The sequence below is a fragment of the Anolis carolinensis genome, chromosome 3 (assembly GCF_035594765.1).
Source record: "Anolis carolinensis isolate JA03-04 chromosome 3, rAnoCar3.1.pri, whole genome shotgun sequence".
Lineage (NCBI taxonomy): Eukaryota > Metazoa > Chordata > Lepidosauria > Squamata > Dactyloidae > Anolis > Anolis carolinensis.
In genome coordinates, this window is record NC_085843.1 from 253,276,010 (window position 1) to 253,304,007 (window position 27,998).

General features: G+C 40.0%; 1 protein-coding gene across 1 annotated transcript; it reads left to right on the top strand.

The window, feature by feature from the left end:
• Positions 1–9,340: 9,340 nt before the first annotated feature.
• On the top strand, positions 9,341–26,361 carry LOC103278195 (olfactory receptor 6B9). The gene is made up of 3 exons (XM_062976624.1): positions 9,341–9,450; positions 16,779–16,816; positions 22,428–26,361. Exon 3 carries the CDS (start codon positions 22,453–22,455, stop codon positions 23,434–23,436), a length of 984 nt encoding a protein of 327 aa, XP_062832694.1. The 5' UTR covers positions 9,341–9,450; positions 16,779–16,816; positions 22,428–22,452; the 3' UTR covers positions 23,437–26,361.
• The last annotated feature ends 1,637 nt before the right edge of the window (positions 26,362–27,998 follow it).

The following is a 27,998-nucleotide window of genomic DNA, read 5'->3' on the forward strand; positions in this document are numbered from 1 at the left end:
ACACAAAATCCTTTTTGGCATAAAAAATAGCATAAATCTCTTAGATGAGATACACAAGGTTTGTTGATGTAATGTGATACAATGAATCTTGATTATTGAAGAAATAAAAAGTGACTCCACTGTAGCCATTTTTTTTTCAGTTCCTCTCTAGCCATTTGGATTCTACAAGCCAACTTTGCAGGAATCAACTCCTATGTTAAAAATAGTCTCTCACTCTGTATAATCTCCTTGCATTCCACCTTTCATTACATTTGTCTCCATGTTTAAAATCGAGACATCGTTAAGAAGGGCACAGAGGTGACACCATGGGAAATAAAATGTGGGGGAGGGGGGAAATTCCATATGCCTATCATTTCTAAAGAAAAAAATTGACATTTCTATTCAGAATATCTTTGGAAGGAGAAGGAATACTAATTAATCTCTATACAGAAGAGAATCTTCCATCTCTATTTCAGTTCTAGCTACATCCTGTTTAGATCTAATTTTGTTAACAAATCTAATAGCTTTATCATTTTTAAAACTGGTTCTCACAGCTTCAAGGAGTCCCCAAACAGACATAATTAAGTTGCAGTATTGACACATGTTTATAGCAAATTACTCTTGCCTCAAAATATTCTCTAGGGATTGAGAGGGAACTTTGCCATGTCTATGCTTGCCCAAGCTATTTCAGGCCCAGAATAGGCTTTTTTCCCAATAGGAGATTATTGCAATGGCGATGATGATGAAAACAATTGGGATGATGCCTCTTTCTGTGTTGTTGCTGCTACATAAGTAGAACAATGGGACTATGATTTTAAAATGAACAATAGAGCTAAAACATACAAAAAGTGAGCTCTAAAATATAATCGGAGATAGTTTATTACAGCCTTAGACTTTAGATCAGGCATGGGCAAACTTTGGCCCTTTAGGCATTTTGGACTTCAACAATTCCTACCAGCCTACTCTTAGGAATTGTGGAAGCTGAAGTCCAATGCCTGGAGGGCCAAAGTTTGCCCATGGCTGCTTTAGAGTCTACTTCACTCTCTAAGGACCCTTCCACATAGCCATATAACCCAGAACATCAAGGCAGATAATCCACAATATCTGCTTTGAACTGGATTATCTGAGTCCACACTATCATATAATCCAATTCAGTGTGGATTTTATACAGCTATGTGGAAGGGGCCCAACTGAGCTGAAACTTACATTTCCGAAGGGTTGTTGTATGTCTTTCGGGCTGTGTGGCCATGTTCCAGAAGCATTCTCTCCTGATGTTTCGCCCACATCTATGGCAGGCATCCTCAGAGGTCTGAGGATGCCTGCCATAGATGTGGGCAAAACGTCAGGAGAGAATGCTTCTGGAACATGGCCACACAGCCCGAAAGACATACAACAACCCTGTGATCCCGGCCATGAAAGCCTTCGACAACACATTACATTTCCGAAGCCTGTCAAATTCTAGCCTCTACTCTCCAGTCTGAGAATAGAGCTTGTGTAAAGCCCCTTCCACACAGCTGTATAAAATCATTGAACTGGATTATATGGCAGTGTGGACTCAGATAACCCAATTCAAAGTAGATATTGTGTATTATCTGCCTTGATATTATAGGTTATATGGCTGTGTGGAAGGGCCCTAAGCTGGGTCTTTCTCGCTCCTCTCTCTTCTTTCTCCTGTCAGGACTCCTTGAAGAAAATCTCAGCAACACTAGATGTGTGACTAGACTCCCTTCCCCAATGGCCAAAGAATGTGATCGGCAGCAAAAGTTTTGATTTTTAGAGCATTTTGGATTTCTAGGTAAAGGGGATTCAACCTGTAGTATACTGAAGCTGAGAAATCCAGAAATATATGCATTGAGGCCCCTTCGATACAGCTGTATAAAATCCACATTGAACTGGATGATATGGCAGTGTGGACTCAGATAGCCTACTTCAAAGCAGATATTATGAATTATCTGCCTTGATATTCTGAGTTATATGGCTATGTGGAGGGGCCCTATTTGGCAGTGTGGACCCAGTTCAAAACCCTGAGTTTAGGAAATCCTGGAAAATTAAACAAATAATAATAATAATAATAATAATAATAATAATAATAATAATAATAAAACTTTATTTATACCCCGCCACCATCTCCCCAATGGGGACTCGGGGCGGCTTACATGGGGCCATGCCTGGGAAAAATACAATATAACAAAATAAAAACAACATATCATAATACAATTACAATAATACAATAAAGGATCATATACAGTACAAACAAAATCCAAAAAGCAATATAACAGGGCGGGCCGCACGAAAACTCAGTTAAAACTCGGGGTGAGAAAAGGATAAGAATAAAACCACAGGGAACTAGGGAAAAGATAACAGACAGTCTAGAGGATAAAACCAAAATGCGTTTACTATTGAGGTCAAGACTTTGGGCCCTTCTCTCCTTTCCCTCCTATTTAGTTAACTGAATGCAAACTACTTTTAGTACAGTGAAGTAAGCCACTTACCTCCGGCCTCCACATCCTATACATAAAATGGTTGTAACATGTACATGGATGTGCCAAAATGTCTGCATGTATGTTGCCACCATTTAATAATATGGGATGTAATTGCTGCACCTTTGTGGGTTGGAGGGGGCGTCAGACTGACTTGGACCAATTTGTACCAGTGCTGAATCATATTAGATTGCCATGTCCACAGCCAGAGGCCATGTGGATCTACCTGTAGATATGAACATAAAGTGAGAAAAGGGCAGGCAGTGTATCTCCACCGTAACCATATAAGGAAATTGCCAAGGTTGCGTCATGCAGAGTGAAAGTGTTGGGTTTTACTTTTTGAGAACTCTTAATATGCAATCTGGAGAAGGATCTCTCACGCACTCACAAACTGTAGTGTTTATAAAGAGGGATTGTGTAAGATCATTCAAGTTTTAGGGTCAGTTACTGCTGCATCTGTTCTTTCATTGGAATATTCAGTATTTAGTAGCAGAGAGAGTAGGTGAGAACAGCCATGAGGGTTTGTATCATTATCATGTTCATGATAATCAGCGTCTTTCTCTTTTAATTCCCTACACTTTTGTCTTGTTGAGCTTCTAGCCCCATCTACACTGCCATGTAGTGCAGTTTCATAGTGCAGTTTAACTGAATTGAATTACATTATATGGCAGCATAGACTCGTATAATGAAGTTATACGCTGTTAAACTGCATTATGAAACTGCATTATATGGCAGTGTAGATGAGGTCTCAGGCCCCTTCCACACAGCTGTATAAAATCCACATTATCTGCTTTAAACTGGATTATATGGCAGTGTGGATTCAGATAATTCAGTTCAAAGCAGATAATGTGGATTATCTGCCTTGATATTCTGGATTATATGGCTGTATGGAAGGGCCCTCAGTTTACTCTTCAGTTTTATTTGAGATATTTTCTGTTCATAAATTGATGTGTGTTTTTGGGAATGGAACTTACTCTTACTTTTCCTTCACCCGGTGGCCTTAGTTGTTGTTTGATTCCCTTTCTCAATCTGACGCCTTTTTGAAAATTGTCCCTCCCTTTCTTCTTTTTCTGTTTATTGTGTTGCAGTTTTGGTCCACCGAGAAATACATGTATTTAATCCATGAAGTACATGTAATAAATATTTCACATTTACGTAATTCATAATTTAAAGCAATGCAAATATAGTTATTTTATCACCTATTGCACTGAGCAAGCAAAGCACAACATTTAATTTCTACACACTTCTGAAATTAAATACATATATATTAGCTTTTAACAACTATTATTACATCGAATCATTACATTATTTTAATAAATCTTAAGCAATCCCCCACACCAGTAATATAAATTCCTGTAATGCCTCTAGGAATAGTAGAATTTGCATTCATCTTCTTGCAAAAAAGTAGTGGTAAATAGTCTGAGCAGTGAAGAGAGCAAGCCTACTCTTGCAGCCAAAACATGTATAGACTTCTACTGTAGGCTAATTTTTTGAGTTGGGAACCGGCAAAACCACATCTAGGTTTTCCTTGCTGAAGAAAACCCTATTAAATTTACAGTACATCAATAGGCACATCAATACATACGGACACGCAAACACCACTAAGGGAGGACAGACAGGAATCATACAATTATCAAAGAAGGAACATCCAAAGTCGAAGTACAACTATAGAGCATCCTATTATCAACAGTGTTGGATTTAGGACAAATGAAGACCATGCTAGTTAAGTTATGAGGCCTCTTACTTGGGCCCCGATGGATATGGGCCCAATAGACCTACACTTCCTGCTGTGTGGCACACTCTCATAGACTATCAACTCTATCATTATGTCTGGACTTGCTCCAAAACAGAATGCTTTCAAATTTGGAATTGTACCACATTGTAAAAAAAAAAAATGGCCGGAAGATGGGTCCCCCTGGCTCACAAGGCCCTGTGCTTAAGCACAGTGGCAAATCTAGCACATATCAGCCTAACATTGGGCAAAGGCAATACATTTAGTAGCAAACTAGATTTGGCTGTGAAAGAAATTATGGATATTTCAAGTCTTACTCAAGACAGGAAAGCTTGGAGAAGAGAATGATTCTGGGGAAAATGGAAGGAAAGAGGAAGGGGGTCACCCAAGGGCAAGATGGATGGATGGTATCCTTGAAGTGACTGGCTTGACCTTGAAGGAGCTGTGGGTGGCCACAGCCGACAGAGAGCTCTGGCTTGGGCTGGTCCATGAGGTCACAAAGAGTCGGAAGCGACTGAACGAATAAACAACAACAAAAGTCTTAATCTGATCTTCTCTACCAGTGTTCCAGTGTAGGACTGTTTCTCTCCCCTGTTCCAAAGTAAGCATGGAAACCGTTATGTTTGCTATATTGTGAGGCTGTGACTTTGTGCAAAGAGAAGAAAAACTGTGAGAACCAGGTAATGTGGGATTTAATCTCAGCCACCCCATGTCTTGCTTTAGCATCTTTAAAGTATGTATTAATAAGAAACTGCATACCACTTCCTTCCACAGCTTAGGGAAGTTACTCTGTGAATGATAATTCCCAGAAAACCAGAATTTTCGAAATTCATGCTGAGTGATTCTAGAAACTATAGTCCCCGTCCCCCACTGAAACCTTTTTTTTCAAACTCTGGTTTCTCCATAATGTGACTTTAGTACTGGAGATCAGGGCCTGAATCCCATTGATAGTCTCAACTACAGTAGACACATGTCAGGGATTCCTCTTCTTCAGAAGGGGAGCAGGAAAGTGTTCATGAATCTGAGGGTGAGTTGGAGTCTGAGGAGGAGACTTTGCTAGTACCCTCATTCCAGGAGAGGCGAAAGGAAACAGAGCAGATATGTCATTCTGCTAGATTAGCTACCAGAAATGCAGCTGAGTAATTAGGAACTGCCCTAGCAGCTGTGTGGGGACCAAGGGCTATAAAAGCCAAAGCAGGTGCAGCCAGCTCTTGCTGGTAACAAACTGAATCTAATGCCTTCACTCTCTGTGTGCCTGCTCCAAGTCTGCATCTGGACTATGCCTGTTTCTTTGTCTGAAGTAAGACTTCCTATCTTTCTTTTGCATTATTTCACTGAGTGTGCTGTACTTTGTTTTGCTGAAGTAAAGCAGTTTTAATTTACTTACCACAGTGTCTTAAGGCGGTTCTTGAAAGACAAAACAGGACAACACATTAAAACAATTGTTGAATGTTGAGTTAATGTGTATGTCAACCCCATTAATTTAATGGATCCATTCTAGTTGGAACTGACAATAGAATTTAGGCCCATTTTTGTACACCAGTGGAATATTCCAGGTAGAAAATATTAATAGTGTAATATGTGAGAAGAGACGTTGATTCCCATGATTTAATTAACACATTTCTAGATCTTTACTAGACCCATCTTTGGGTATATTGTATAGACTCATGTATAAGTCAACCCCACGTATGAGTCAAGGCCAAGTCTTGGGGACAAAATTATGGATTTTGATGCAACCCATGAATAAGTTGAGGGTCATTCCATGAGGAGAGAAAAGTATTAATGGCTTCCACCTCTACCATTTTCCCAGAAAGGTGGGGGGGGGGAGGCATTAGAAGGAGTCAGTTTCCCTTCTGGGTTGTCCCAGGACAGACTAAACTCTTACCTTTCAACATTCTACTCAGAGAAAGGGTTTGTTATAAGCGTAAATGTGTAGTAATTACATTGACTTATGGGCAAGTGGACTCAGGTTTTTGGGGCTGATTTTTGGACTAAAATTTCTAGATATATACATGAGTATATAGGGTTACAGCTTACTGCATTAGATGCGCCATATGCCTGCTAAAACTTAACAATATTTTTTTGAGATTCTTTGTCCCAGTTCTACTGTTTTAAACTTAAGGATGGGTTAAAAACTGTGGGTATGAGAGGATATGAAAAGATAGCTGGAAGCTGAAGCAGAAATCTGAATGAATGCATGTCTATATGAAAACCAGCAACCCTGAGCCCCAGTTCTACTGATTTAATCTTAAGGATGTGGGTATGAGAGGATGTGAAAAGGATGTTTTGCAATCATGTTTTACTGGTTTAACTGTCACTCTTTAAATCTATTTTTTCCGTAATGTTTTTTGTAATAAGTCTGTTAATATTATTTCTCATTTTTGATACTGTGTGATGTAATTACGGCACTGAATGTTTGCGTTTTTATATGTATGTATATGAGTTTATCTGGGGAGAGAGGGCAGTCTAAAAATAATAATAATAATAATAATAATAATAATAATAATAATAATAATAATAATAATTAGATATACCTGGAAGTTAGAACAGAAGAAAATGTGTCCATACAAAAGGCAGAAAAATTCAACTCTGTTTATTAGCCATCAAATAACATCCAATTATGAATTGTGCATTTAAGAGAAAGAAGGCCAAGATTCAGCATAGCTAGATGGAACATAAAATTCCACCCAGATGGAATTTTACTTCATCTCTCCACTTGCAGGGCTGTCCTATTATTTGCATCCCCCAATAACATGGTGATGTTGTGTCCAATGGAGCATGAGAGTAGGTAAGGCCCCTTCTACACTGCCATATAAAATTCAGATTATCTGCTAGTAACTGGATAATATGGCAGTGTAGACCCATATAATCCAGTTCAAACCAGATAATCTGGATTATCTGCTTCTATAACCTGGATTATATGGCAGTTTAGAGGGGGCCTAAGTGTCTGCCTATGGCCCTATAGCTTGATGCACAATAGCAAAAGTATCCTGGAACTCTCTTTCTAGGATGCATCTGCACTTTAAAACTGATGCAGTTTGACACCAATTTGACTGCCATGGCTCAATGATATGGAATCATGGGGGTTGTAGTTTTACAAGGTCTCTAGTCTCATGATGGAGAACATTTCTGTTGTTTGCCCATAGTGAGACTTCTTCACTACCTTTTACCTTGGTTGAATGACTGGAGGTGGAGGGGATAGGCAACAGGTGAGTTTTGAGAGGTTTCATAAGAGAGGTGGGGAATTCTTCCCTCCATCAAAACCCCCGGCATGCCAGCATTATGCCCACATATGTCACTAATGAGATTCAACATTGTTTTATAGAGGTATGGGGGTGTGTGGAAATAAAAGATTTGTCCTTTTCCTTTCTTTCAGCCTACAAGAAGTTTCATCTTTAATTCTGAATGTGTAAATAAAGGATTGAAACAACTTTACATATAAAACAAGAAGTTATCAAGATGCAGAAGATAATGAGGAGGAAGAGGAAGAGATATAGCAGTAGCAGCAAACTGTCAGGGAATACTGGGAGTTGCAACGCAACAAATCTGGAAGGTGCCAGATTGAATGCACACTTAAATGTAGCACCATTTTTCATGCCAGTATGTGCTGTCTATTGAAGCACAATCTGTTTGAGAAAAAAAAATGAAACTGTTTTTACTTTGCTCAAGAAAACAGGAAAACCTTTTCCTCCTGATGTGATGTACTACTTATACAGCTCCACTGGCACATTACTGTTGTTTTTTCTTCTTTGCCCAGCGATTGAGAGCATCAGCACTTCTTGAGAGAGGCAGAACAAGCATGCTGTTCAGAATGGGGACAGCAATGCTGCTTTGTTTATCAAGCAATTAATCTTTTGATGACCAAAGGGGGAGAAGGAAAATCTGCTAATACCAGTGGAAAGTGCATAGTTGCCTTTTCCTTGGCTAAATTCAGGTGAGTGTCCATCTGCCACTGCAGGCAAAGGGAAGTGCAAATGTGAAGTGAGGTAGAAAATCTGTGAACTAAAGCTCAAACACTAATGCTAACCCCTCTCCTAAATAGATGAGACAGTTAACAGGAAATCCTGGAAATAACTGTTATGATATTATAAGGCTAAATTGTAAATACTTTACTGAAACTTGTTAAGCAACGTTTACACTTTTATGGTCTATTGGGTTATTTTTTTATTTATTTTTGTTAAAATAGGCATACAATATATATGTTTATTGTATACAATGTTATATTTTCATGCTGTTGATAATACACTAACATTTCTCATACAGTATCTTTATTTAAGGAGCCTCTGACTTCTGTTTGGGTAGGGCATCATAAATTCTAAGTTGGTAATAAATTCCTCTTTGTCTACAGCTTTATAGGATCCCCGGTAAGTATTTTTACATCTAGTTTAACTTTACTTTTATGTTGAAGTATTGGATCTCTGGCTGCCATTCTTTAACAAAATCCTCTAGTTCAGTGGTTCTCATCCTTCCTAATGCCGTGACCCCTTAATACAGTTCCTCATGTTGTGGTGACCCCCAACCATAAAATTATTTTTGTTGCTACTTCATAACTGTAATTTTGCTTCTGTTATGAATTTTAATGTAAATATCTGATATGCAGGACACATTTGGCACAAATACCCAGTAGCCCAGATTTGAATACTGGTGGGGTTGGAGAGGGAATTGTAGTTCACCTACAATCAAAAAGCATTCTGAATTCCACACAAAACTCCCATGACCAATAGAAAATACTGGAAGGGTTTGGTGGATGTTGACCTTGAGTTTTGGAATTATAGTGCACCTACATCCAGAGAACACTGTGGACTCAATGATGGATCTGGTCCAAACTTGGCACAAGTACTCAATATGCCCAAATTTGAACACTGGTGGAATTTGTGGAAAATAGACTTTGACATTTGGGAGTTGTAGTTGCTGGGATTTATAATTCACCTACAATCAAAGAATCCTTTGAACCCCACCAATGATAGAATTGGGCCAAACTTCCCACGCAGGACGCCCATGACCAACAGAAAATACTGGCCTTTGGCAACCCCAAGGGTCCCAACCCCAACGTTGAGAAATGCTGCTCTAATTGCTCTCCTCTCAAGAGTACAGTTATTTTATCCATTATTAGCAGGTCGATAATGTATTTTCCCCATTCTTCTATGATAGGTACCTCTGTGGTTTTCCAGTGTCTGGAATATACTCTACGTGCTGCCACTGTCAAGTAAATAAAAAAATCCATTTTTTTTCTTGTTCTTCATCTGGCGTATTCAAAAGGTACATTTGTGATGTCATTAAGAAGTTTATATTTAACATTTTTTTCAAGATAAAGGTGGATATGTTTCCAGTAGTTGCTTGCTTTATTGCATGTCCACCACATGTGGTAAAATGTGCCTTTTTCATTTCCAGCATTTGTCAGTGCAGCTGTACATCTCCACTAATCTCTCCGGAGGGAGATACCAACACAAATTCATTTTATAGACATTTTCTTTTAGATTTTGGCAAGCTGTATATTTCATTCTTCTCTTCCATGTCCTTTCCCATTGGGTGATTTTAAATTCCTGTATGATCTGTTGGTTTTAAAAGAAAATTATATAAAGGCAATTGGAAGCATCATAGTAATACACAGAATTCAGTCTAGGAAAGATTTTGGAGAGAGAAAAGCAAATGTAACCCATTACCTTTCAGGATAAAAAGGCATAATGATTCGCATTCAGTATTGCAGTTACAGATTTCTATGCTAAAGTAACAGATCTGAAACTGTTCCATATTCAGTAAGATTATGGCTGGCTCAATACTGTAGAATTATAAACTGAATGAGGTTGGTAGCATAAGGTTTCATAGACAAAAAAGGGTACATCTAAACTGTAGAATTTAGCTTAGCTTTAATAATTTTAACTGATATGGCTCAATACTGTGGAATCATGGTCATTGTTGTTTGGTGAGGCAGAGAAGGGTAAAGACCTTGCAAAACTGCAGCTCCCATAGGGTTTTAGGGACAGTCGGTGGGCAAATAAATCCCCCCCAAACTACACTAATTTTAGTTAAAATTGGGGAACATCAGGGGGCGTTAAGAGACTTTGGAGGTAAGGCTGCAAAAGTATCTCAAGCCTTATAACATTTGGGGGCTACTATCCTCACTCCTTCATTAAAAGTAATTTCTGTGTGAAGATCTCTTTGTGAGGTCAAAACAGTGAACGTCGTCTTATATTTTTTTCTCTCATTTTCCTTCTCTTAGCAGTTAGTGCTTCTCATGCTTGTTTGTTTTTTCTTTTTAGTATGAAACAAACATATATGCTGAAATCTGCCTGGAAGGTCATAGCACAGTGATACAACACAGGATTTAGATGTGAAAGGTCTCAAATACTGGCAAGCCTGTCAGTTTCAGTTGTAATAACCATACTCTGGCTGCCCATGTGGTGTTGCGAGGGCCATATGCTGGTCTCCCTTAGGCAGCACAAAGTCTTGGGTCATCCACGTGAAATACAAGCAAATGGAAAACATCCCTTAAAAATTAACAATGCAGCTCTACTTATACTATAATCAGCTCAGCAATAAATTGCCCTCTGATGCTCCCCAGTGGACGATTGAAACAGGAAGGGTGGTATGAGATTTCTTAGGGCAGAGAGGGAGTACAGTGAGGATTTGACTTTCATATGTGCTTAAAAACATCGCAAAAAGAATTACTGGAGATTGGGTGTCCCTCAGAAAATACTGTGTATGTTTCTTCTTGCTCATAAGAAAGTTGTCTTGTTCACAAGTCTTATTTTTAGCTGGAGGCGGTTCTTTCAACAATCTGTTGGCTTTGTTTTGACTGGGCAAATAACTCACTTGACAGATATTTGGGAAACTAACCTTCAGTTTTTGATGCTTATGGGTAGGAAATTGTTAATTATATATATTCCTCCCTAACAACAGGAAGGGCAGGTTGCAGAACAACCTTAGGGAATCACACTGATTTTTAAAAACCTCTTTCAGAATAGGTAAAGGTAAAGGTGTCCCTGACATTAAGTGTAGTTATGTCCGACTCTGGAGGTTGGTGCTAATCTCCATTTTTTAGCCAAAGAGCCAGCGTTGTCCAAAGACACATCCAAGGTCATGTGGCCAGCATGACTGCATGGAGCACCGTTACCATCCCGCCAGAGCGGTGCCTATTGATCTACTCACATTTGCATGTTTTCGAACCGCTAGGTTGGCAGAAGCTGGGGCTAACAGTTGGAGCTCATCCTGTTCCCCGGATTCGAACCACCAATCTTTCGGCCAGCAAGTTCAGCAGCTCAGTGGTTTAACCCGCTGTGCCACCAGGATAGGTTAACTTTAAAGACATTGGAAGAATAGACCAAAATGTGAAGCACACAAAGCTTGCCATCTGGTTTTCCTATGAGGTCAGGACTCCTAACCTTTTGTGGCTGGCAGACACGAAGTAGGTGGTAGAGTCAGCAGGAAGTTTTTGTGATGGTGGGACAGTGTCTGTTTTGCTATGGGCTTTGAACCTTCTTTGGATAGCAGTTCCGGCTATCCAAAGAGTGAAGCCTATTTTCATTCACCTTGCAAAAGCACTAAGATGCTTTGCAATGAAGAGATCTCAGCTATGGGCCTCCTTCCTAGTGATGATTTGGTCCCCACTCCTCACGGTTGTCCGTGTGCTGAAAAACACAATTATTTTTTCAGGTCTTCAAGAAGTAGGCAAGTACTCTATTCTCTCTATCTCTTTCTCCTCATGTCATTATGTATATGGGTTCTTAGAATTTGCTTTTCTTAATGTTTTATATAAGGGTGGGATATCAATCAGCCATTCAATCAAGAAGGGGCATAATCTAAAATTATATGAAATATGGATTCATGTAATTTTTCTTCTGATTTGAATGGGGTTTTTTGCAGTGATTAATGTTCATGGAGTGGATTAATGTTACACATCACAAACTGTATCTGGTACAATTTCTGTGCTACCTTTTTAAAAAATCTGCATATTATATTTCCTGCCCTTTCCTAATTAATTTATGTTTAGTACACTTACGGAAATAAATAGTAATGTTGGGTAGTTAACTGAGTTCCCATCAGTATCAGCAGGAATACATATATGACTCAGACTGGATTCAACTTCTCTCTTATTTATTTATTTGTTTGTTTGTTTGTTTAATTGCCAAAATTGTTTTAACTATTAAAATACATGTACAGAAGTTTTTTAAGCAACTAAACAAGATTTGTGCTTTTTTTAAAAAAATTGTGTCAGAAGCAAATTGAGAATATAATGCAAGTTGTTTCTGGTGTGAGAGAATTGGCCATCTACAGAGATGTTGCCCAGGGGACACCCAGATGTGTTACCATCCTGTGGGAGGCTTCTGTCATGTCCCCACATGGGAAGCGGGGGCTCACCCCGTCTTGCAGATTTGAACCGCCAACCTTCAGATCTTCAGCATTTCAGCCGGTACAAGCTGTCAAAGACAGAACGCCACAAGATCAAAGATAACAGAGTTTATTGGATAACAGAACTCAAAATGCCCGTAAAATACAAGGGCCAGGCAGTATTAGCCTTTAAAAGCAAAAAGGGGCAAGGAAAAACGTTCAAAAGATAAACCGGATTAAACCGGAGTTTAATCCGGGTAAAAACAAAACAGCTTGCTTCAGCCTGGGGATAAACAAAACAGAAGCCGGGGAACAAAGTGTTCAAAAGAATGCAATTAATTGGCAGCAGATTCCTCTCTGCTGCCAGCACTGTGCTTTGAGTAACTTGAGTCACTCCTCCACACAGCAGGCAAGATTTCCAATACACACAGATCAGCCGAGGATTGAAGCAGTAGAGTAGACCCAGTTCCTTTCCGTAGTTCAAGCCAGAAGCAGACGTTTGTAGTTTCACCAAGTCCGAGTAGGGGGAAGTCAAGCCGTGGTCAGTTCAGTCCGAAATCCAAAGCAGGAGATGGCGTCCGTCAAGAAGACGACGGAAGGTCAAAGCTAATGAGATTAAGCACAAGTTTGCACAAACAAAAGCCCACACAATTCCTCCCGCCGTCTGACCCCAAATTCCAAAACAACTTACGTATCAGCACACGAAAACACACCAGTCTTCAGGAAAGCGTCCCACACAGATCCCAAGCGTTCGTCCAGATTACCTTGCCCAACGCAATTTGCAATTGCTCCCAAGCCTCATTTTATGCCAGTTACAAATCCTCATAACTACCAGCTGCCCTCCTTAACCCGGGCGTTTCCTCATCACTTTCCTCATCAGAGCTGGAACACCTCTGACTACGCCCCACAGCATCCCCAGCTGTGGATCCCGTCCCATCCCTCCAGCTTGTCCATGGGTCTAATCCTGAAGGTCCCCATTCATCTTCCATCCCATCATTGCCAGTGGCACCCAATTCCTCCCTCACCCGAGTCCAATCCATCTCATCCTCCTCCGAGCTAACCAGCCCCTCCTCCATTCTCTCCGTAAACCCCTCAAAAGACTCTTCATCAGATGGTGCTGCAAAGATATCTCGCAGTCTCTTTCTTTCTCGCTCCTCGAGAGTATCTGACTCTCGAGGAGTCTTACGCCCACGTCTGCCAGTAACAGAGCCATGAGGCTCAATCATAACACAAGCATTTAACCCATTGTGCCACCTCAGCTCCATAAGATTTGTGCTAAAACACAATGTAAAATGCAATTGAAAATATTTTAAAAGATAAATGTATAACTTCATTAAAATCCCTTTCTGCCTCATAAATTACAAGCCAGATACTAATGTTAAAAGATGTTAAAATGTCTTGGCTCTAGCCTTGTTCCCACTAGTAGTTATGCCATTTTGAAACACCAACGATGTATTATTGCCTTAGCCTCCTTGCCAAAGCAAAACGTTCTTCTTAATGTGGATCTGTTTTTGTGAATATTTACATTCCTTTAAAGATACTGTTAGAGATATGTACACTCTGGCAATGTCAACCTGGTCAGCACAGTCTCTTGAAAGAAAACAAAGAAGTTCAAATGGGGCAGTATGAGAGCACAATAAATCTTGTTGTTTTCGCTGTAATAAACTAAGATAACAATCTCTCTGAAAGGGGAGAAAGGGTCATTAAAGGCCTAACCACACAAGATGCTAACAATTATTAACATTCATATCACTTTTTAAAAAATTACCATACATACAAGGTACAGGATTAGCACCAAAGAGAATTTAGAAGGGATTTTTGGTGCTGTCACGCCTCAATTAACATTGAGGAAAAGGGGAGGAAATCTCCCAAAGGTATTGTGTTGTTGTTTTTTTTGCAAGACTGCACTAGAGAGAAGCATTTTTTTCTAGAATGGCTACAGAGAAAACACTCTTTCAAAACTGTAGTGCTAATATTCCCCTGTATTCAAACATGCATTTGATATTTACTTTTATAAACAAACAACATGACGTGTTCATGTTTGGGCAGCCTGTGTCTTTCAATATGTTCTTGGACTATAAATCCCACCACACCTAGCCAGCATAGCCAATAGCAAGGAATGATGAAAGAGGCAGTTCAACCACATGTGGGTTTCAAGTTGCCCACATCTGAACCTAGTGGGCTGTTTCACCTATGAAGGACCAACATAGCTGCTCTTGACAGCGTGTGATTGGAATCCTCTTTTAAAAAAAAAAAAAAAACAAGAAAAATTAGGACAGCTATTCTCTGTATAGAGCGATAAGAAAACCAATGGGGTTTTGTTATATGTCAATAGATGTTTGGAACTGGAGAAAGTGCATGAGGACCAGGAGGAGAGCATCTTAATAGTTAAAGTAAAAATTCAGTATAAAATAGTGTCATTACTGGGAATTTGTGCTCCTAATGTAAAGCAAAAGATATTTTCCAACAAATTATCATCCATACTAGCAGAATTGGGGGGGGGGGGATGATCTGAATGGGAGACTTTAATGGAGTATTGAAGCCAAAATTAAATAGGAACGGTAGAACAAAAAAAGACAAAAGGGAACAAACAAACAAACAGATCCCCAGGCTTGCTGTTGGGGAACTCAATGGGATTTATATGATTCGTGGAGACTACAGAACCCAAACAGAAAAGAATATTCACACTATTCGCATAGGTTTGGTACCTCATCAAGGATTGATTGTATCTTTTCCACAAAGGATTTGATAATGAATACAGTAAAAGCAGAATTACTACCTAGAGTGTTCTCAGACCACAACCTGGTAATGTTAAAGATAAAATGGATGGGGTTGGTAGGAGAGAAAACCATGGAGAATATATGAATATATGCTGAAAGACTCCAGAATCAGGGACAAGATAAAAGAGAGTAGACAAAACTATCTGAAAGACAAGTAATGAAGAATTTGCAAACAAATGGCAGCTGGTCTTTGCATATTTTGGAAAGAAGGGAGAAGCTGATTTTAATGATGCCGCAAGGGAAACTATTGAGGGAACTTATAGATATCATAGTGAGCGGGGACGGAAGTCCACGGTAGTGGATGCACATGTGGGAGGGTTGGAGGGAATATGTTGTCTTCTGTGTATGTCGCAGTTTTTGTATGTTGCATGCTTTGTTTGTTAATGTATATCACTTTGTGTTTAAATAATAATACAAATTTAAATTTTAAAAAGGAATCCTCTTGGTAACACATTGAATATAAATACTTCAAGTGTTACATAAGCAGTTATCCAGTAGTTCCTTGCACAGTGATTTTCTTCAGACTTGCCAATGATTGCCAGAAAGAGCAGATGTAATTCTGCCATACTTAATGATGAATTCCAGAATCTTATATGGCCTGTTATGTAACTTTATATACTTGTGTATACGTTGACCTCATGTGTAAATCAAGGCCAAGTTTGGGGGCTAAAATTATAGATTTTATTATAATTAGTGCATAAGTGAATGATTAATCTGTGGAGAAGGGAAAGTATCATTGCCATCTCAGGGGTCCAGCCACAATGTGCATTTCAACATGGTGTGCATTGTGCATTGGTTTACATTACATACTTTTTCAATTTGTTTTTGCAACTGTTTTCTATATATGTTAGAAAAATCATCATAAAGTTGACAAATAATAGAAGAACCAGGCATTCAGCATCATAATAAACAGAGCATGAAAAAGTTTCATTTTTTAAAAAACCTTTTGGAATTGTAGTCTGACAAATTAGCTTTCTCCGAATCTGATAGATCCACATTTGCTAAACTCCTTTGAAATACACACAAGCATGAGCATGTCTTTATATCTGCTGGAGAACGTCAGTAGCATTAAAACCATTTGAATCTACTACAGAGGAAGGGGACATAATAAAATCCACATACACACTGAAAGCCCCAGATTTGGACCTCTTCTTCTCTAGGTATAATACTGAGCTAAATGAAATATCTTTACTGTTACATAGCATTATATGTTCGAATGGCCTGGAATCTATAGCATATAACATGCATTGAATAGACACATGCTTAACTAGCACTCAGTTATCATTCTTGTACATTTGTGGCATGATTTGTGCTTTGGCTGATGCAGCCATTGATCCAGACAGTAAATAGCATTATTATTTTAAAAATCCGGTTTGCAAATTAGTGGCTATGAGTCATTCTGTGGGTTGCTTTTTTCAACTTTCACATTGAATATCCTTCTCTTTTCCTTCTTCTTTTGGCCATTTCAATATGTTGCAGTGAAGGCAACAGGGAAAATTAGCAGAGAGCAAAGTAAGGTGAGTCTCTCTTTTGAATCTCATTATCATGCATGACTCACATTTTAAAAATGCATACTGTTTGCATCAATGCAGTTAGTGTACTAATAAAATAATTTTAAATAAGAAAATAAACAAGAAGTTAGTGTCAAACTCATCGGAGATACTGCAATTTGTATATGCAATAATGCCTGACTGAAATTATTAGTGTAGCTTGAGAATTCATGGTCTCTAACTGTAGGAAGATCATGAAAACACTTGATTGTTGAAACTAACTTTCCTGAAACTAGGGTGAGAAATCAATTCTGGATTTTAGAGCTATTTCCCCTACAACAGCTTCCTAGCTTGACACCATGAGGTTTCCTGTTCAACTGAGAGCTGCAGGTGGGTGCTGGTAAAATACACCGGGGGTTTTGCTGTCTTAAAATGGTGGATATAGGAAGAAAAATATGAAAAGTGGAGAAAAATATAAAAAGGCACAATATATGAAATGGAAAAACAAAAACTCTTAAAATAGGGACTTTAAGAAGGGAAATGTCTGGATTTTTTGGGGCTATAATTCCCCAAAATACAGCCAACATGGTCATTAGTCATGCTGTCTTGGAGATTTTGGATGCTATAATCCAAAAAAAGTATATTTTCTGACGTCCCATTATAATAGGTGTAGGCACAAGGACTGCCCCAGGCATGGGCAAACTTCAGACCTCTGGGTGTTTTGGACTTCAACTCCCACAATTTCTAACAGCCTACTGGCCTAAGTTTGCCTATGCCTGGACTACCCCTAATACTTCCAGGCCATAGTGTCATTCCCAACATAACCAGAAGTGTTGTTAACACTACTTCTGGTTAGGGGTTTGAGCTTTAAAATTGCTGTTTTGTTTTTTTCTTTGAGACTGGCCTTTGGGATAGTTGAGGGCTAGGGAACTCAACTTGCCACTTGATAGTTTAAGTGTTTTGGCAAATCGTTTTGGCTGAAAAATTGGCTGCTTTGCTTTTTTAAAGTTAGAGGGATTTGGAGATCTTTGAGTGGCAGTCTTTGGGGCTGCACAGTGGGATCATAGGGGCACATGCAGCCCAGGGTCATCTCTTGTCTCAAACATTGCTTATAGGTTTCCTATAATATACAAGCTAAAACGAAATAAAAATAACCAAAAGTCTATGTTTAGAGCAAGAGGAAGAACAAGGAAACATCAGGGTCACTGTCTAGACAAGATGGTGAAATGTTGACAAAAGACAGAAAGAATGCCAAACTATTCTACACCTTCTTTGCCACAGTTTTCTTCCAAAAGGAAAGTATTGCTCTAACTGGTAAAAATAGAATAAATCATGCAATAAGAGGATGATATCCCAGAATAGTTAAAGAGATAGCAAAAGAATACCTTGCTACTCTAAATGAATTAAATCTCCAAGGCTAGACAAATTACATCCAAAAATACCAATCTCAGAGCCACTGTCAATAATTTTGAAGAAGTCCCAGCAAATAGGAGGAAGGCAAATGTTGTCCCCATCTTCAAAAAGGCTAAAAAAGGGGGTTGCAGGCAACTACCAACCAGTCAGCTTGGCATTCATACTGTTTATTGTTTAATTATATTTCAATTTGTTTATATCCTAATGAGTCCCTTCGGGTGAGAAGGGCAGGATAGAAATGAAGGAAATAAATAAATAATACAGATACAGACTTTTATCTGTATCTGATTTTATTTTGTGAACCAACTTGAGTTTCAGGACTGGAGGAAAGTGAATGTGAATTAATAACGTAAGGGAAGAGGGGAGGGGAGGGGGAGAAAGAGAAAGTGCTGTTGTTCTTGTTGTTATTTGCTCCAACTCTGCTAACTGAAATGCAATGCCAGACAGCAGAAGCAAAAAATGTAGAGCTTGAGAAAAAAACATTTCTTAACTACAATTGTCAGAATCCCCTGGCCAATGCGGTAGATTTGGAGATTGTGAGAGTGGCAGCTAAGAGTTTTCTAAGATCTGGAAAAGATCTAAACTCTAAACTAGATCAGATCCACAGCTAAGGTAAGATATGAATTTGGATTCAATTTCAGTATATCAGCTTATCAATAGAATCCAGTCCTCATCTTTTGTCCCATGAGAACTACATCTTAGAGAAGAAAATAAGTCTTTCACTGAATGTCTTCTTCTCTTTTATCTTAATGTCATGAAGCTAAACATTTCCTTTGAAAACACTGATTATGCTTGTGGTTTCACATCACATCAGAGCCAGCTGCAGTGCTTTCCCCTTGTTCCAGCTGTACAAAGAGGCTGAGGTTTGGGGGTCTTTTTTAAAAAATACCATGAGTTATAGATGTCTGTTTATATTAAGACACATGGATTCTAATGAGCTCTGGTTCTATCTTTCCATCTAGTTCTTATTAATTATATCTTACAATTAAGAAAAATGTAAACTCTGAAACATTATGATTTGGTTATACTAATGGTCTGAAGCCTCTATTATCTGCTGGACACACAATGGACTTCGTCTTCTGTACGCAATGGGATGATGATGGCAGTGGAGTGGAGGAACTATTTACAGTTCCGTTGTCATGGACCGGCCATTACCTGATCAGGTTTAGACTAACTGCGGCTCAGAACCTCCGCAGAGGTAAGGGACTGATTAAAATGGTCCACCCCAGAAGGCTTATGGATCCAGATGGATTCCTGGGGGATTTTCCTTCCACTATGGAAGGTGATTCTGTCGAAGCTCTGACAGACCTCTGGAATACAGAGGTTGCCAGGGCAGTAGACACAATCACTCCTGAACGTCCCCTCTCATAGAGCAGAGCCAAATCAGCTCCATGGTATAATGCAGAGCTGGCAGTGATGAAGCAAATGTGTAGGAGACTAGAGTGACGTTGGCGCCAAACTCGTATCAAATCTGACTGAAGACGGAATATAGCATATTGGAAGACCTACTCCATGGCAATGAAGGTGTCTGTGAAATCTTTCACAGCTGCCAACATTGCATCTGCAAAGAACCGTCCAGCTAAGCAGTTTTGAGTGGTTAGGAGACTCCTGCACCCTGATTTTTGGGTGGGGTTCTTTGACCACTCAGCAGCTCACTGTGAAAAATTTGTGAGGCTCTTTGCAGATAAAGTTGCTCAGATCCATTCTGACCTAAACACCACTATTGATACAATCTCTATGGATGTAACTCAGGCACCTGCTTGTCAAGCTTTGATGGATTCATTTCAGTTGGTACAGTCAAAGGATGTAGACAGGATCCTTGGAGAAGTGAGACCTACCATGTGAATTCTCGACCCTTGCCTTTCCCAGCTAATCAGACAAGCCAGAGGGGGTTTGGTAGACTTAATGAAGAGGGTGGCAAATGCCTCCCTAAGTCAAGGCAAATTTCCATCCAGCCTGAAAATGGCTGTGGTAAGACCTCTATAAAAGAAATCATCATTGGGCCCAACTGAAACTGGTAATTACTGCCCAATTCCTAACCTCCCCTTCTTGGGCAAGGTCCTGGAGCACGTGGTGGCCTCACAACTCCATAGATTCCTGGATGAAATTTATTATCTAGATCCATTTCGATCTGGTTTTAGGCCTGGCTACAGAACTGAGTCGGGTTTGGTCACCTTGGTAGATGATCTACGAAGAGAATTAGACAGGGGGAGAGTGTCTCTGTTAGTTCTCCTGGACCTCTCAGTGGCCTTCAATGCCTTTGACCATGGTATCTTTCTGAGCCACCTGGCTGGGATGGGACTGGGAGGCACAATTTTACAGTGGCTCCGTTCTTTTTGAAGGGACGGACTCAGAAAGTGGCACTGGGAGATTCCTGCTCAACTCTATGGCCATTTTCCTGTGGAGTCCTGCAGGGCTCTGTACTTTCCCCATGTACTTAGCCAGCTCCACTGGCTGCCGATATGCTACCGAGCCCAATTCAAAGTGCTGGTTTTGACCTATAAAGCCCTAAACGGTTCTGGCCCAATCTACTTGTCCGGGCGTATCTCCTCCTTTGAGCCAGGAAGATCCCTAAGGTCATCTGGAGAGGCCCTGCTCTCGGTCCCGCCTGCCTCACAGGCACGGCTGGTGGGGATGAGGGACAGGGCCTTCTCGGTGGTGGCTCCCTGGCTGTGGAACACCCTCCCCAGAGAAATACGGCAAGCCCCAACCCTTTTGAGTTTTAGAAAAGCCCTGAAAACATGGCTATGTGCCCAGGCTTTTGAAGATTAAACGATAATGACGACCCGGACTGATTTACGGCTACAGCACGAGGATTTTGGAGGAATGGATTTTAATCATATGTTTTTATATTTTTTATATTGTTTTAATTGTTTTATTGGATTTTTATTGCTGTTTTAATTATGTATAGGCATCGAATTGTTGCCAATTTTGTACGCCGCCCTGAGTCCCTTCGGGTGAGAAGGGCGGGATATAAATGTTGGAAATAAATAAATAAATAAATAAATAAATAAATAAATAAATGTTATTTAACATCTACATGAAGTTGCTGGATAAGATCATCCAGAATTTTGGAGTTCGGTGCTACCTGTATGCAGATGACACCCAATTCTATTACTTATTTCCATCAAAAACTAAGGAAGCAGCCTAGGCTCTGAAACAGTGCCTGTCAGCAATAATGGACTGGGTGAGGACACACAAATTGAAATTCAATCCAGACAAGAGAAAGTTCCTCTTGGTCAGTCGTAAGATAGATTAGGGTATAGGGTGCCATCCTATGTTGGACGGGGTGTTACTCCCCTTGAAATCACAGGTTTGTAGCTTGGGGGTCCTCCTGGACACATTGCTAAGCCTGGAGGCCCAGGTGTTGACTGTGTCCAGGAGGACCTTTGCACAATTGAAACTTATGTGCCTGCTGCACCCATACCTTGAGAAGCCAGATCTGGCTATGGTGGTCATTGCTTTGGTTACATCCATTTAGATTACTGTAGCATGCTCTACGTGGTGCTGCCCCTGAAGAGTTTTCATAAACTTCAACTAGTCAAGGAGCTGCAGCCAGATTACTTACAGGTGCTGGACACAAGGATTGCACCACCCACCTACTACAGCACCTTCACTGGCTGCCAATTTGTTTCCGAGCATGATTCAAGGTGCTAGTTTTGACCTTTAAAGCCCTAAATGATTCAGGTCCAACTTACTTATCTGATCGCATCTCTTCATACCAACCTGCCTGAACCCTAAGATCATCAGGAGAAGCCCTACTCTTGCTTCCGCCACCATCCCAAATGCTGTTGGTGGCGAAGGGTGAGGGGGCCTTCTCGGTGGCCATACCAAAACTCTGGAATCCCCTCCCCAGGAAGATCAAAATGGCACCCTTCCTACCATCATTCAAGCAACAGCTGGAAATCTTTCCATTCAAACAAGCCTTCAGCAAATAAATCTTGGCTGAAGTGACGAGAAGGTTTAATCTTCATTGGGCGGTGCGAAGTGCCATAAGATTTGATAAGACACCACAATAATGTATATTGTTTTAAATGCTTATTTATGTTTTATCAATTGCTTATAATGTTTTATATTTATCCCTTTGATGTTGTTGATTTCTTATTGTATTTTAACATGTTGGAAGCCACTTTAGGTCCCTTTCTGGGGGAAAAGCGGCATATAAATGAATTATTATTATTATTACCAAAACTTTATTGGAAATGACTTGTTTTTATGTTTCCAGGACAAAAATCAACATTTTTTCAGTTATGAATTCAACAAACCAGACTCCAAGCGATGAGAGCAATTTCATACAGATATTAGTAACTGCGAAAGCAGGCCTGTATTTTGTTAATTTCATCTTCATTACTGCCATGGGTATATTAATAATAAAGACTGTGAGACAAAACTCTAACATGAAGAAAGAAATTAGATACATTCTCCTATGCCACCATCTCCTCTGTTCATCATTATCTTGTTGCTTTGGCACAATGTTGAACGCAGTGCAGAATGCCAAAGTGCAGACATTCTGGATATGGATAATCTTTGGAGTACAAACAGCCGTCGGAGAATCAGTCCTCATAACTTTGGCTCTCATGGCTCTTAACACTTGTTTTGCAGTTTGCCAGCCTTTGAGATACTTTGCGTTGGTGCACTCATTCAAAAACAAAGTTATGGTTTCCATTTGGGTTGTGACAATGCTCAAAGCTTTATGCTTGATACTGGTGGAACGTACAGAGAAGAATCCAATGGACATATACAAAGCAGAGGCGTCTTGCCCAACTATCCTGGGTGGTAATTTTGCTACAATATCTGGAATTATTCTAATTTCACTTCTTGCAGCCACCATAATAATAAGTTACTTCTTCCTATGTAGAGAAGGAAAGATCGCCGGTCATTTTAATAATTCTAATAAGAAAGCTAGAAAAACAATAATTATTCATGCTTTACAAATGAGCTTTCATATTCTTCCCCCTTTAATCATCACAGCTATTGGAAAAGAAGCAAAACACACAAACATAAGATTTGGTGCTTTTGTTGTTTTCTGCTTTGCACAAAGCTTCAGCCCTATAGTTTATGGGCTGCGTAACAAAGAACTGAAGGACAAAATGTGTATCAGACAGGATCGATGTCAATATAGTAACTATTCAGTCAATAACAATAACATCCCACCAGAGGTTTTCATCACTGAATGTTCAGCAGACAGAAATGCCATTTGTCAGTGTACTTCAGAAGGGCCTCAAAGGCAATGAATGCTACATCTGCTCTTCAGGGTCCTTAAGTTTCTAAATAATGTATCTGAATAAAAAAAAACTTTGGGAAAACAAACAAAAAATGTATCCAACATCAAGCTCATTTGACTGAATATATCAGCCTTTTTATGCAGAGTTGGAATCTTCAGCACTATATTCTCTACCTAAAAGAATACCAATGGCACTACGTAACATGATTTTTGTTCTGCGTTGATAAATGTCATTTCTTAATTGATTCTATCATAAAAACATGGACAAATTGTATTAAACTACAGGGACATCCTGCAGCACATTTTTCCTATAGTCTTTCAATAAATATCTCATAGAATCTCAACCAATTCAAAATAGTTTGTGGCAGCCACAAAAACAAAGTTTTTGGATATCCTAGGAAAGGGTTAAAACGCCTGTGGTGTTTGTTTTGCTGTCTGTGCCCCTGTTCAGTAGATTTCACCTCACTTTCTGTCACTGTGATAATTGGATTATGAAAAAATTGGCTTGTTGTGGAGACAAGGATTGGTAATAAACCTTTTCCCCGTGATAACTCTTTCCCTTCCTAGGGGTAGATTCTTTCTTACTTCCTGTTGTCTCACTCCCATTCTTAACTTTGAGTCGGATGTAAGTCAGATGTTTGCAACTTAGGAGTGCCTGTCCTTGAGCATCTCTTATCCTCAACAGATTAACAGAGACTCTATGGTGCTGGTGGAAGAAGTGGGGGCATGAAGGGACACTGTATCATCTTAACTCAATTGCAGCCACTACAACAGTACTGTAGTCATTCGAGCCACTGGATCAATACTCACACAACTCTCCACCTTTGCAGATTAACTTTCGCAGGTTTGATTATTCATGGATTTGATTAATATGGTCTAAGGATCTCTATGTCCTCCGGGTGATTTTATCATTGAATTCCACCAGAAATTGACCATAGAATCATCCTGGAGGATTTAGAGTTTCCTTGAAAGAAAACTTCTCTAGACATTTTTTGGTCATCCAATGCAATTCTGGTGAAAGTTGGCCATTGAGCTGTGCTGGAGGCTCTAGAGATTTCTAGAGAGGTGTTTACATGTTTTCCATTTTCCTACAAGTTCCCTGTCCCTAACTACAGCAAATGTGGAAGACCTTCTTTGTGTTTCAAGTATTTGAATAGGATATCCATGCTGTTTCCACTTTCGTTTGCAGATAAGAGTTTTGTAAAGTCAGCACAAACATTCATATTCCTTTCATTCCAAATAAATATTCAAATATTATGGAATTTTCATAATATTGTAAAATGTATAATATAATATATACATTTTTGCCAGTATTTTACCTGGTCAGCTTTTTACACTTTTGTACACAATATTCTCTAAAGCACATATTTTGATAACTTTTTATAATGTACATCAAAAACTTCAGGAAAAAAGCTGAATCCTTATTTTCCAGTTTACACATTAATTTTGGGAACTGAAATAAATCCGCTTGTATTAAAAGGTAAGCCGATAGAATTTCATATTTATTTATTTATTTATTTTTCAAACTTATATGCCGCCACTCCCCTAGGGCTCGGAGCGGCTTACAAGAACCGTCTAGTGCTAGGCCATGCATTTTAACAATTAGAATGTGCATGAAAATGTCCACCAATGAAATGGAGATTAATTTTTCCAAAAAAAAAAAAAGAGCTATATTTGTGGCAGCCAATAGTCTCCTTCTTCCTTGTTGGGCAGCTGCAATATCCAGGAGCTCTCAAGGGATTCTGTGAGCACCAGATCCCATGTGGTATTATAAGCCAAAGAGGGTCAGCTCTGGTTGGTTCTTAGATGGGAGGCTGCTAGCAAACACCAGATTCTGTAGAGTAGATGATGGGTCTTTGCCACAAGTAAAAGTGAATCAATATGGAGGAGACTATGTTTTCCCAGTTTGTTCCACATTAATTAAACATCTGGAAAGATCCGGACCTTAAGTTGAGGTACGGATCTTCCAGGTGCTGGGCCTGTAGGGATCATAGAATCATAGAATAGTAGAGTTGGAAGAGACCTCATGGGCCATCCAGTCCAACCCCCTGCCAAGAAGCAGGAAATCTCATTCAAACCACCACCGACAGAAGGCCATCCAGCCTCTGCTTAAAAGCCTCCAAAGAAGGAGCTTCCACCACACTCCGGGGGAGAGAGTTCCACTGCCGAACAGCCCTCACAGTGAGGAAGTTCTTCCTGATGTTTAGGTGGAATCTCCTTTCCTGTAGTTTAAAGCCATTGTTCCTCGTCCTAGTCTCCAGGGCAGCAGAAAACAAGCTTGCTTCCTCCTCCCTATGACTTCCCCTCACATATTTATACATGGCTATCATGTCTCCTCTCAGCCTTCTCTTCTGCAGGCTAAACATGCTCTTCATAGGGCTCATTCTCCAGACCCTTGATCATTTTAGATGCCTTCCTCTAGGCACATTCCAGCTTGTCAACATCTCTGAAGTATTCTGCGGAGGCTGCCTGGTCCTGTGTCTCTTTCTATGGGTGACCTTCCAAGCCTGAGGGTTGTCCACATTCGAATAGATCTCCCCATAAAGTTCCTCATCATGCTGTTGGTGTGATGCGGGTTGTGTATCTAGAATAACGTGTTGTGCAGTGTCCAAGAAGAGCTCGAGTTCCTGAATGTCCTTAAGGGTCTTCGGCAGGCCTTCGGAGATAGTCATTAATTAATCAGCCCCAGTGGGTTTTTAATACTTTATCCTGTTTTTATTACGGTCTTACCATTTATGTGTATTAAATGAAATTTTTATCTTGTATTGTTGTTTATATTGATATATTGTATTATTGTTTTATCTTTTTATATTGCGATTTATTGTGTTGCTTATATTTTGTTCTTATGTTGTTTGGGCCACTGCCCCATGTAAGCCGCCCCGAGTCCCCGTGGGGAGATGGTGGCGGGATATAAATAAAGTTTTATTATTATTATTATTATTATTATTATTATTATTATTAATACGGTCCTTGAGTTGTTGGACCCCAGGATTGCTTCCTGGAGTCTGAAGGAGCGGGAGGGCATCAGGAGGTGGTGGAGAGGAGGGATTTCATTTTTGTATTTCAGGAGGACTGTGTAGAGGGGCCAGTGCTTCCAGCAGGTGACTCCAGTAAGATTTGGGGGGGGGGGGGATTGGGAGCTATAGAGGAGCTGGCTGCAATCCCAGGTCAACCTTCAATTGATCTAGGATGGCATCTAGCCTCATCCCAAGGGAAAGGCCGGGGTTTGGGTTGGGGTGGGGACAGAATCTGGGAAGAAGCGAGTTTTAGGGAAGTGTAGAATGGCTCTATACTTCAGAAGAGAGACCTGGCAAAACTACATCTGATTATTCCTTGTTTTAGAAAGCTCTGAAATTAATGGGGTTATCATAAGTCCTTGGGCAACCTGAAAGCCTGTGCACACACAAACACATACACAAATACAAACTGTTATACCTGTTATGCCCCATCTTTGTCACCAGAGGGCCCTGAAACACTTTGCAAGCAACATAAAATCACAAGCAAGAGTGTGCATGAAACTCATTTGGATTTCCGAAATGATAGTGCAAAAAGAGTGCCTGTTCTTAGGATATCTCTGAGGATGCCTGCCACAGATGTGGGCGAAACGTCAGGATATACTTCTAGAACATGGCCATACAGCCCGGAAAACATACAACAACCCTGTGATCCCGGCCATGAAAGCCTTTGGCAACACATTTTAAAAGTAATTCGTTAAGTTGTAGGTCTGAGGTAACAGAAAGTGGTGAGCTACCAGTATAGGAACTTTTTTAAAGTAACTCTTTCTCACTTCTCAAAAATGACTAGGGGATTGTGTATATGAGCTTACTAATCCATACTCATTGTATTGTCAATTCTGTCTCCATAATGTTCTGCCACTTCTCGTGGTTATTGCAGTGTAAACTGGGTTAACTTGTGGAATGAATAAAAACAACCTCTCAGCTTAGGTACAGCATGGAGAGCAGGACTGGGTCCTATTTGGACCAGTCCACTGCCACACAGTCCTCTACTGCCATACTGCATGCATCAGTGCAGAGAAAGTGGAACACTTTGGATCTGTGTCACCACAGTCACCCCTCCCAGATGGCTACAGACTCCGTAAGAGTTCCTGTCCATTCCTGGCAGCCTATATTGACATCTTCAGGCATTTACATGACCAGAAAGAAGGCGGGAGATTGTTGTATAAATGATGGCTTTGCTATGCTGATTTGCTCCAGGGTCAGCTCCCTTGTCATGCAGAGACCTTTGTGATGTCACCACATAATGCCCTCGACAGCCAGGAGCTCTCTCTGTGGCCATCTGTGATGAACAACATGGATAGTAAGGTGACAGTCCAATGGGATAGGTATGCTCTCTTAACCCAGCTGGACCATCTGGACCCCAACTTGCTGGCATCATTGGTTTAAGACATCATGTGGGCCGCCCCTGGGGCCAGTATAGATGTGGCCTAAGAAAGTCACCTTTTACTTATTAAGTATTCCACCACAGAAATAAAACATTCACCAAACTAATTATAGTTTGCATTTTTCAAATGAATCCAGAATCTTAAGTGAGAATTTCAGTTCTGTCTCTTTA

What these genes read in the sequence shown, in the direction of transcription:
- LOC103278195 (XM_062976624.1), top strand. Translation starts at nt 22,453, where the DNA reads ATGAATTCAACAAACCAGACTCCAAGCGATGAGAGCAATTTCATACAG.